Source organism: Pseudopipra pipra, chromosome 17, assembly GCF_036250125.1.
Source record: "Pseudopipra pipra isolate bDixPip1 chromosome 17, bDixPip1.hap1, whole genome shotgun sequence".
In the NCBI taxonomy this organism is placed as follows: Eukaryota; Metazoa; Chordata; class Aves; order Passeriformes; family Pipridae; genus Pseudopipra; species Pseudopipra pipra.
Window position 1 is genome coordinate 4,744,031 of NC_087565.1, and position 12,042 is coordinate 4,756,072.

At 44.0% G+C, this 12,042-nt stretch overlaps 1 protein-coding gene across 2 annotated transcripts in view; it reads right to left on the minus strand.

Annotated features, from left to right (window-relative positions):
- COL20A1 (collagen type XX alpha 1 chain) overlaps positions 1-12,042 on the minus strand; it is a 52,439-nt gene that overhangs the window by 13,535 nt on the left and 26,862 nt on the right. For both annotated transcript variants that reach the window (XM_064674022.1, XM_064674021.1), the window contains exons 20-27: positions 11,525-11,654; positions 10,910-10,966; positions 7,990-8,028; positions 5,790-5,928; positions 3,931-4,073; positions 3,448-3,557; positions 2,629-2,787; positions 574-651 (exon numbers count right to left, since the gene is read on the minus strand). In XM_064674022.1, the coding sequence (XP_064530092.1) occupies positions 574-651; positions 2,629-2,787; positions 3,448-3,557; positions 3,931-4,073; positions 5,790-5,928; positions 7,990-8,028; positions 10,910-10,966; positions 11,525-11,654 (855 nt within the window). The remainder of the gene's footprint in view (positions 1-573; positions 652-2,628; positions 2,788-3,447; positions 3,558-3,930; positions 4,074-5,789; positions 5,929-7,989; positions 8,029-10,909; positions 10,967-11,524; positions 11,655-12,042) is intronic.

Sequence of the window (12,042 nt, forward strand, 5' to 3'; positions counted from 1 at the left end):
TAAAATATTCAGTGTTTCAAAATTCAGTCTTTCAGTTAAAGAAAAGCAGAATTTTTTTTTTCTACTCCACTGAGATTTTTGTGAGCAATCAAGTGCTTTATTTTTCTGTCAAATAACAAGTTAAGACAAAAAAACCCCAATGAACCATCCCTGCCTGTAATGTGCAAAACACATACTGGGAGATAATTTTTCTCCTTGCTAAGTATTTATACACTCCATAAAGCAGCTTTCTGTGTCGAGAAGAAAAGTGCAAGGAAGAGTGGGAGATGTTGTGCCTCAGGGGTGAAATGGCAGCAAAGCTGGCAGGGCTGTCAGGGCTGCTGTCATGGATGAGGTCGTGACAGGAGGCACAGACACTGCACCAGGATTTGGTGCAGGATTTCTTTTTGAAGTAAACATAGTTCTGCTTACTTCACCAAGAAACACACTGATGTTATTCCCAAGAGAAGAGGAAAAAAAATATTTTCCCTCCTGAGTCTGTCAAAGTCATTCACAGTGTCAGTTCAGTGCCATGGACTTGTTCCATCATCTCCAGTTTCCTGTCAATAAGCTGAGTGGTCCCTCTTGTCTTACCAGTGCAGGGAGATCACAGCATCTGTCTTCCTCTGCCCCTGTGCTGCTGCACAAGATCTTCAAAGACTGCAGCTGGAACTGGGAAAAAGAGAGAGTTTGATAAGAAAGTACCATTGGCACCCACCATCCATCACCAAATCTCATGAAGTTCAAGTGACAAAAAAAAATCTTCAGTGATGATTTCCCAGGACTCTTCCATATGATCCCATCTATAATTGTGCCACAAAAAAACCACAACACGAAAAGTATCCTCAGATGTTGAGTGTTCTCCAACCCCTCAGGTCTCTGTCTTGCTAAGCAAGCCAAGGAGCAGCTTCACAGCAGCAAAGACAAGTCTCCAGTTTACTCACAGGCTTGCAATAGCAGCAGGTTCTCAAGTAATTGGGCTTCAGCATCACCAAAATGTGAAAGCAGACTTTGATTTATTCCCCTTGGGGGTGTGGAGATAAGAGTAAATGTGGCAGCAGCATTTCCCAGGGCAGATGTGACCCCTTCCCAAGAAATCCCAACCCGTCTCTCTCGCTGCATCCCTAACAACCAACACATCTTCCCATTCTGATTAACAAAGGAGCACACAAAGCCAAACAAAATAATGAGGCAGAGATTATTTTTTCTTTCCTTGACACCATTTCTCATCTTTTTTTTTTTTTTTTTTCACTTCATACATTTAACAACAAGCAACCTGTACAGCCCAGGGAGGGTGACAGGCAGCATATGGATATAGATGAGCCCTGTAGATCAAGTGGCATTTAAAGATATCTTAAATTAAATGAGGCTCCATGATAACCAGTAATGAGACACCCTGCAGCAGAGCTGTGGAAGATGTGAAACGTTTCTGGGCTGGAACGGCAGTGGGAGTAGGGGCAGCACAAAGCTGTTCATTACTTGGCTAGACCTGCCTAGCTGAGCTGCTGGCAGGGAGAATTTGGGAGGGATGAGGAAAGCACAGATTCCTGCCTTCTTTGCCACAGACTTGTGATCAGATTGCTACAGAATTTATTTAGGAATTAAGTGAATAATTTTTGAATACCAATGTCACTTGATTTGTTTCACAGTGGACCCCAGAGTTTACAGGCATTTCCAGTGTCCATTTTTTTCCAGGTATATCTCAGTTTGCAGCTGGGAAGGCACGTGGAACAAACTGTTTTTAAGTGCTGCCTTAAGGCAAGGGGAGTTATAAATCACCTGATGAGCTATTTTCCCATGGACTTATAGATCTAAGAGCAGAGCCAAGGAGTAAAACCTTCACATCAGTGGTGAATGATTTCCGACAGCCCCAGCAGCATGTTGTGAGTGATGAACTTGTCACTGATTGTGCACATAATTAATACTCCTGTTTTGGGGAGTAAGTATGGAACAGACTGCCAGGAGAAGGCATACAGGGGTGTTTTTGTCCTGAGGACTGTGCACTGGGCTGTCTCAGGGCAGGACACTGAGTCCACATGTTCCCTTGTCCTTTCCCCTGGCAGTGCTGTGTGAGGCAGTCAGGACAAACCCACAGGCTGGCACACACTGTTTGGGTTGTTTTCTTTTCCAAGCAGCAGCTGATAAAGAGTCTCTATACTGAAGATTATTTTCCTTTCATTTGCATGCAGATAGGCAAGTCCAAACACACTGGAGACTGAGGCGCATCCAGCCCTGCTGCCTTCAGTCACCAGCATTTCCCGACATCACTCCATGGGGGCTGACGAACACAACCTCCCCTTGCAGAAGCAATTCCCAAACCCTCCTGTCTCCTTCAGCATCTCAGTGCAGGAGCTGCGCTTCCCCAGTCCCCAGAGGATGCAGCCAGCAGAAGGCACCTCTGGGACACGCTCACGCTGCTGCTTGTGATCACCATCCCCAAACCCAGGCAGGAGGTGGGAGGGACGAACGCGCTCTCCCGGTGCTGGGAAAGCTCATTAAAATCACAGGGATCAGCGGGATCAGGGCACGGCTGTGCGTCACATCGGTGTTGGGAGGCATTCAGAGAGACAGTGCTGTGAGATGGCTCTCCTCTCCATCTGCCCACCCCAGCCAGATCCAAATGGAGCCCCCCCGTTCTCCGGCACTCACTGGTGCAGACCCGCTCCTGGGTCCTCTGGTCCTGGTCACTTTTCCCAGCATGGTGAAGCCGGCGGTGGAGATGCTGCCGACGGTGTTGATGGGTTTCTCTGCTATTTTCTTACAGTCCAGATAGAGTTTGATCTTGAAGTGGCTCACGGCCACGTGCACCTGGGCAGCAGGTGGAAAAAGGTGTGTTGGAGCTCTGCGACGAGATGAGGGAGTCTCTTACAGACAGTAATGCCTTCTGCCCACTTCCCAGACTGCTGCTGTTGATCCCCTCACCTTTCCTCGGGAGAAGCCTTTCTGGACCTGTGGTATTAAATACCTCAGCCTTCAGAACTAGCTGAATAATGACCCTGTCCACAGATACTGATGGAAAGGGCTTGTTGCACATTTGGGTGCAATACCTAGATAGCCAAAACCCCACCCTGCTATGAGTGATAAAGTGGCTTTCTCACAAAGCTGGATTCTTTTTTTTTCCCTTCTTCCAGCACTAAGTGATCACCAAAATCCAAAATTGAAAAAAAAAGAAAAAAATTGATTTTTCATTTCCCCCTCATTATTAAGAACTAAAAACCACCTCAATTTTGGAGTTTCTGGGGAAAAAGGGAATCAATATGTGGAAATTATGTTTTGATCACAAGATAAACCTAAATGCTTTACAATTATAACTTTCAGCATATCAAAGAGGTCTGTCAGTTCCCTGGCAATCGGGATGCAAAGCATTTGGATAATCACTCCTCACTTTGAACAATACACATTGCTGGCATAACACTCCCAGACCAGAGTGGGATTGTGAGCCACATTTCTCCCTCTTTTGATAAGGACCTTATGAAAGCTCCCATAGAATATCTTCTTCACTTCCTGCTGGTCAAAGGAGACTTCCTGTAAATCAGCCTTGTAGTCATGATTGAAATAGGTCAAGGATTTCTTACTGGCTACAGGGGAAATAAATAACAGCTTAGAATTAAGAGAGAAATTGATTTCATCCACAGACACAATAGTAAATAATTAGACTTAAATAAGGTGGAAGATTTAGTATACTATCATGAAATACTTCTAAACAATGGAAAACAATATGTAAAAATAAAGAATAGGTTACAACCAGAATGAAAATGAAAATATGTATTTTAATTGCACTTCAAGGCAGTATTTTAAATGCAAGGAAGGCAGCAACGGGAAATCTTCCCACAAAACCACTGCTGAGTAACAAAACCATTAAAACTTTCCAAGTGAACGCCAAAGCGAGTTCTGCTGCTCACAAAATGCATGCAAATACCTGAATTTAATGTATTCAACAAGAAACCTTACGGTCAAGGTTAACCCCCAGGAGAGGCTGGAAGTCCTCGTCCGTTATCTGCCACACGGCAAAGGGCTCCTTGGGGGTCTCGGGCAGGAGGCGCAGGAGGATGCTGATGGTGTGCTCGGGTGGGATGGCAAAGAGGTGGATGTCACTGCAACGAGACAAGCCAAGGAAACATCAAGTGGCTTAAATCAACAGGCAACATCCTCCAGGCAGGGCTCATCCAGCCTGTTTCCTGGGCAGGGTGGCCTGGAAAAGCTTCGCTGCCAAGTTGATCATGATATGCCTGGAAAGAGCCTGGACCCTGTTTGGGCATCCCTCTCAGGCTGTTGAGGTCTGTGCTGAGCGATGAGCACTCGTGGGCCTTCCCCTTGTGCCTGGGGGATGCTCAGGTCAGTGTCAGTCCATCACTGCCAGAGCTGCCTTAGGGAATGCCAAGGCACAGCGAGTGCAGCTTTAATGCTTTCCAAAATAGAGCCCAGCAGGGGCTTACAAAACACCCCTGCCAGGTTCCAAAACACTACGCCAGGTCTCCTTTTCAAGAAGGAGGAATGATTGCCATATATCATGGGGTAAATCTTTAAACTCTTGGCTTAGGAACATGGTTTAGTGGTGGACCTGGCAGCGTTAGGTTAAGGGGTGGACTCGATGACCTTAGAGTTTTTTTCCAACCTTAATGATTCTGTTAGTCTAAATCAGTGTAAATACCCTTCAGGGATAAGCCCTGAGCCCACAGAGAAGCCCCCAGTGGATCCCCACATCCCAGCTGCAGGATTTAGGCTCAGCAGCAGTGAGAGGATACAAGGCAACTGAGGAAGGTCACATTGGTTATGCCTGAAACATGCCTGTAATCTGGAACAGGACACATTTGCATGGGCATATACACAATTCATTAACCATCTTTTCAGGACTGAGTCATAAATAATATGAGGTTTTTCTTTCTTTTTCAATTTCTAAAGGAGTAATGTCCTTGGAATGGCATCTATAACAGCTGAACAAAAGGATTTGCCCATCATTTTCTGAGTATTTAGACCAAAGAGTTCTCTGAATCTCCCTCACTCTGTTTACTCTAAGAAGCTTTGCTTCTTTAACTAAGATTAAGCGGAGCCAGTGCCTCAGTAATTAGACTTTAAACAAAATAGCAATGTCAGGAGTCAGATCACTCCTGATTCATAATCATAAAAAATGAATGAGGTCATGGGAGCTGCCTGGCCCGCTTGGGACCCTGCAGAGACGCTTTGTACGCAACAAAATGGGGTCAAGTCACAACCCAGAGTCAGTGGTTACTCCCTCTCATCAATACAGCCCGAGCTGCAGAGAGCAGCTATGAGAATAATGTTTTCTAAAGCAAAGATCTCTCTCCAAACCAGAGATGTTGGGAGAAGGGATTGAAAATGAAAATATGACCTAAAACTGCCATCACTGAAGAGTAGGTGGCTGTGGACAGAATGCCTAAAGAATGGTGCAGTGTCCATACGTGACATGATCCTGATGTCCATCACAGCAACTAACACTGCTGGAAAAAGTGATTTTGTGGAGATGAAAAACATCGCTGGGAAAATGTTGGGCTACACAAAAGATGCAATAAATACTATTGTGTTCCCTTAACTTCTGTGTGACATATTCCAACTCATCTTGAGGAAAGTCAGAGGTTTATTTATAAATACATTAGGTAAAAAACATCTGGCATTCTTTTCAGTCTGCCAGTGGTTTGATTTAGCTCATCTTTATCATTTTGTTTTGAGGTTGCCAGTGGGGGCTGCATCATCCCTCCCCAAACCAGTGACCTTCCTTTCCCGTGCACACAGCTAATGTTCATGCATGAGACTGAGCGTGAAGGTGACACCAGTCACAGCTCTGCTCCCACCTGGTCCTCTGGGTGAGCTGAATGTCTCTGAACAGGGTGAAGGTGCGGGAACCGCTGAACACGAAGGGCTCCATGGCCACGCCTTTGATGGAGGAGTATTCCTTCTCTACTAAGCCAAAAACTTCCATCATGTCAAATCCTGGAAGGGACAAACAGAAAAATCAGTGATTAGAAAAAAAATGCAAAAGAAGTCTGTTTGAAGAGCAGGTGGAATTAGCATGGAGAAGGCAATAAGTGTAAATGCATGGCAACATGACACCAGCAAGGCTGTCCAAACTCCAGTGTACCCCACAAGTGGCAGCCAGGGAAAATAAGTTTGTGTCTGTATCCTCTGTGCACAATGGCTGTATTCTCATCCTCTCAGAGGAGAGTGGACTAAAGATGGAGACTTTCACAATTGTGTTTTCAAATCTTCAGAATGAAAAACAAATGAGAAAGACGTTACTCCAACAATTTCTCCTTTTCAACTAGACACAAAATATTATCTTCAAATGACATGGGATCAGTCCAGTAATTGCTAGCAGGGAGAGACAATTATTTCTGCTCTGAAATGCCTTATATATGAGAGTCAGAAACTGAGGAAAGAACTTTAAAATATGAGCATTTCCATTTCTCTCTGTTTTCACCAGACACCCAGGGGTGACCTGCCTCATGTGGTTTACAGATTCTCCTCTGACACCTCTGACATCACCTCCCTGGCTCATGCAGCTTCATCTCTCCCAGCTCCAATTAAAGCTCCAAGTCATTTTTTTCATTTCAGTTTTCTGTTCAGCGAGACAAGATCTCACAATTTGGATTCTTTCTTAGTTTATCTGAGTTTGCAGCAGTCTGGGTGAAGGAGATGGTTCCTTCTTTAGCAAATGGAAGGGCTACAGCTTCATTTCAGTGAGGTGCTTTCAGTCCAGATTCCCTCACCCTTTCACTGTTTACAGTCTTCTGCAGCTTCTTGCCTTGAGTTTTTCTTTTGCCTGGGGGTTTGTCCAGGATGCTTTTATTTTATTTATTTTTATTTTTTTTTCCAACAGTACTAGGGAGTTTGCCAAAGTAAATTACCTACTTGAGGGCCATTAATCTCTGATATGAAGCTTCTGGCACTGGAACCTCCTTTAAGAGGTGCAAATGTAAAGACTGAAAAGAAGGCTTGAGTCACAATTACAGACATATTGTAATATAATCATATTATCATCATAGAATCATGGAATCATAGAATGACTTGAGTTGGAAAGGACCTTAAAGATCATCTAGATCCAACCCCCCTGCCATGGGCAGGGATGCCACCCACTAGATCAGGTTGCTCCAAGCCTCATCTGAGCTGACCTTGAACACTTCCAGGTATTCCCTCACACCATGAATCTGCCATGGAATGGCTTCACTGATCTACTTGTCAAGGAGGAGACAGAGAGGGTCAACACTTGTTGTGGCTTTATGATTTGACTGCTTTGGCATCTGCATCCACAGACTGGGCAACAGTGCTGAGAGTCTCCCAGGTGAGGATTGCACATCCCTGTGAGCTGGGAGGGTCCGGGCTGGGAGCTGAGCAAAGATGAAGTGACTCAGCCACAGAGTAACCAGAGCTGAGACCTGGAGCTGGTTTGTCGGTCTGAACTGTATCACAAAATGCTCTGGGAAGGAGGGGATACTACTTTATAAGCAGAACTAATTGCTTTCTAAGTAAGAAGTTCTTACAGCTACCCCAACAGCATGAACAGCTGCTGTGGCACAGACAGGAGAAATGGGAAGTCACTGCCCTAGCAAAATCCATACAGCCTGGCTGCAGAGAGCTCCTCGGGCATCTATCCCTCCTCCAGAGGATGCAAAGGTGATCCTGGGGACAAACTGAGAGGTTTTGTGTTTGACAGACTGAGGAGCCTGCATGAGTTAGGAATTTAAATCCTCTTGACATTCAATGGCTGTTTGAAGCTACACTTCCTTAAGGTCCATGAAAATCCTGGTGTTAAGCATTAACAGCAGAGAGCACAAGCTGGTGGAGCATGAGCCATTGGGAATATCAACTGAGGTACTGCAGAATATTCTTCTACCTGATAAAGGATATTTTCCAGTTTTGGTCCTCACACTTCTCCCCTTTTCCATGGGACTTCTCCTGACCCCCCTCAGCTTTTGTGCGTTTCAAAAGCCAAGACCAGTGGTGTGTTGAGTCACACACAGCCCAGCACCACCAGGGCTTGATCTGCTACTGTACCTCGTGTGGAGCCCTCAGCAGAGGTGATGGTGGGGCAGGCTGTGAGAACAAAATGAAAGGGAAAAACTGTTAGAGGGAAGAAAAAGGCAGGAAGGGGTTATGGAAGCAAAAAAAACACAGTTCCTCTAGATAAAGCAAAGGAAAACCATAGGAAAACTCAGAATATTCCGCAGCTTAAATCAGAGCCTGGACTTCAACTTTGTTTATATATTTATGGAGAAAGAGAGAATTAATGCTTGTGCAAACTTAAAAGTTGTTTCTTGGCTTGCCCATCATAAAAATAAAAATACTGTCTTTCATCATCAAACATCTTCGTGACCACTTTGTTTTGACTGACTCACCTGGCACCTTATGATATGAAATACAAGGGAGCATCATATTTTGCAAGTTTCTCTTTAAAAACAGACATCAAAGCACTTTTTTTTTTTTTTTAAACAGTGCCTCGGTGGTGTTGTAAAAGAAAGATACCAAATTTTGTACCTGAAACTTGAAATACACACAGCAAAACTATATATCTCAACTTGAGAGTTTGGCTTTTGAATTCTTTAGGGGAAAACTCTTTTTGGCCAAGAGTTTTGGCCGAGTTTTGCAGGACGTGTTTCAGAGATTCCCTTGATGAAACCTCTGAGATGCCATAGGACAGAAAGCAAAACCAGAGGTGCAGAGACTGGGATGTGAAGCTGGAACAAGAGGCACCAGGGTTATGAGCTCTCTGTTGAAAAGGCTCAGGTGAGGGGGTGCTTTAGAAAACAGCTCACGGATGTTACTTTCAGTTATCTGCTGCCACGTAAATCCCAGGCCATGGATGCCAGATGGAGCTGGAACAAAGGGAATGCTTGACGCAAAATGAGAAAAGTCCCTGAAAATCAAGGACACTTGACAAGATTGGCTGCTTCAAAAATGGTTTTCTAGGTCATCAGTATAATAGAATCTAGGAGATCATTTTACTGAGGCTTTGTTGTAGCCTTGCCATTCTTGCATCAATGCCATTTTGTACCTCAGCAGAAAATCAGGCCTTTCAATTTTTCATACCTCACTTTTGTAAAATACATAAGAAATTTAAAGGGGGTCACTTACCCTCCCCGAGAGACCTGAGATTCCTAAGTCTATAGGAGTGTCAATGCCATTCTTCAGGACTGAGAAAGGGCACCCAAACCTATGACTCTGAGAGCCATGAGACTGCTGAAGCGAGGATTTAAACCACAAAGACTTACAAGTTGCCATGACCTCCATTTTTCAACCTGATGCTTAGTTTTACACATAAATACCATAATTCTGTAGAACTGGGTATAAAACTATTTTGAAGAGATCTATGGAAATCAGTTAAAAAATCAGTGTCTGAATCTTGAGCCTCAAAACCACCTCTTTGAGCTTGACCCTGGTTGTGGAGCAATGTCCTGCATTCAGGGTAATCTGACTTAAATCTCCTACTTACACACTGCTCTTACCCCAGCCTTGAGCATGGGGCATCCACAGCTTCTCTGGACAACCTGTGGCAGGCCCTCACCATCCTCACAGGGAAGAATTTCTTCCTAATATCTAATCTAAACCTGCCCTTTGTCAGTGTGAAGCCATTCTCCCTTGTCCTATCACTCCAAGCCCTTGTAAAAAGTCCCTATACAGCCTCCTTGGAACTGAATAATGGTGAAGAAAACAAAAAACAAAATGCCCCCAAAGTCACATAAACAGGCTACAGACTTGTCCCTTCTCCAGGTATCTGACTTTCTTGCTTGGGAGTCAGTGAGCTCATTCTGACTCTTGTCCAGGCTCCAGGGTCCCTCTCACTGACATCCCTGGCAATTCTCACCTCCTTCCCAGGCTGGTGGCACTGAGATTGCTCACAGCTCTTTGATCTGGCAATGCTCAGCTTAGGTGAACCATATCAGTCAGGGCAAGGATCCCTGACTTTGGCAGTTTCACTTCTGCTTTGAAGATTTTTCCCTAGACTTTCCAGCCTAGGATTCCTGCTGTCTTGTTATTCTCTTTGTTTTTTTGTTTTTCTCTCCAAACCCCAGCCCAATGCAGTTATTCACTGTACAATAAATATTCACTCCTGCAATGTCAGATCATTACTCTCAATAATTTGGTTATATATCAATATTGGAGTCTTTTTCTGCACATCCAACTATTGTCTCAGCATTGCTACATATTTCTCTCATTCTTCAAAAAAAAAGATACTTTATAAAACATGCTGAATTTAATACTTTTTCTCTTGTCTTTTCAGCTTTCATAGCCAAACAGCTATATTAAATTCTACAAGGTGACTCATCAGCCTTATGGGAGGATTGTTTTCTGCTTGAAAGTTCACAGAACTTTTCCACAGTGATCTGAACACCTCAATAAACCATTTGAAAACTTAATCCGATATATTCTTTGTTGGTTAAAAATTAACAATTTTTTCATCTAGGCTGCTTCATTCTTCAATCTTTACTTCCCTCAACAAATTTGAAAACTGAAATTTTGTTTGGAATAGTTTAAAATAGTCAAGAAAAGCCAGCAATGACATAATATCTGTATTCTAATATTTACTTCTTAATAACTTTTTATGACCCTGTAAATTCAACATTTTCTCTCTAATTCATTTCATAGTTTGCTTTATATCAGCTATGAGAACATATGCTCATTAAATTTAATAAGGGACTTTACAAGGAATTTTAATTTGAAGCATGTCATCCTTCTCTTTGCTCCATTTTGGTCAAGTTGTACAGAAATCCTATAAATACTATCAGTCTTTATACTAAATGAGTCTGATTTTAAGAAGTCCTGTGGTTTCTAGTTGTCCTTGGACAGTCCCCAAGGGTGTCTGTCAATAACTAACTGACAGACCTGTTCCTGCTGCTCTGCAGAGCCCACACTGTGCTGTTTGCTATGGAATGAAAAACAACAACAGCAAAGCAGAACTTTACAGGAGATCATTTACCCTCTGGTTTAGGTGGAATGAATCCTCGTATTGAAGGGAACTTAGACAGCACTGGAGCTGAAAGAGAAAACAATCATAGTTGTTAAGAATCACTTCTTATCATGTTGATAAGAATCACTAAGGTTGGAAAAGACCTCCAAGGTCATCCAGTCCAACCTTTGACCGAATACCACCATGTCCACTCAACCATATCACAAAATGCCATGTCTACTTGCTTTCTGAACATGTCCAGGGATGGTGACCCCACTGCTTCTCTGGGAAGCATGCTCTGGTGCTTAACCACTCTTTCAGTGAGGAAATTTTTCCTAATATCCAACCTGAACCTCCCCTGGCACTCCTTGATGCCACACGTGAGCTCCGTTATTCAGGACTGTGGTCCCTGGCTCGAGACCTGGAGGGCCTTCACCCCTTCCCACTCATCCCAGAATTGTCTGGAGTACAGAAATTGGGGCAGGATTTTCATTTTTCAAGGCCAGTAGTTTACCCTGCTGAGCAAAACTCTGGCCTCAGCCAGAGCCCAGTGTGAGTGAGGACATTTCTGCCCCAACAGAGACTGCCTCTGACTGACAGATGGAGGGCTATGAAGAACATGTCCATTCTGACGGACACATTTACCTGTCCGTCCCGTTGTGGATGTGCTCTCACTCTCTCCTGTGTAGTGGATGGCAGAAATGGTCACTTTGTAGGCTCTGTCAGGGAGCAGTGACTGCAGGGTCACACTGCTACTTTTGCCAGGAGCCATGATCTAAAATGGAATGAAAAAAGAGCCAAACATTTGGGCAGGCTTCTCATTCTAGCTCTTACTTACACCCCAGAGCTCGGTATAGGAGTTCTAGTGTCAAGTCCTGGGACATGGAGCAGTATCCCTGCTTAGCTCAGCCAAGGAAGCCTGTTGCTCTTGGACTAGACATGCCCAGGGGAAAAGCATTTACCTATGTGAAGACACCAATATTCCTCATAGAAATACAGTGGAAGTGCCTTATGATAGAATAACCAGTCTGCATTTAAGCAGAAAATTGTTTTAAAAGGATGATGTTTAAGCTCCCTAAGTAGGAGGGGCAGTAGATTTATCCCCCACCTCCCTCTGCCTCCAAAAATTCCCCACCCCAGTTCAGGGAGCAGAGAAAGCCACA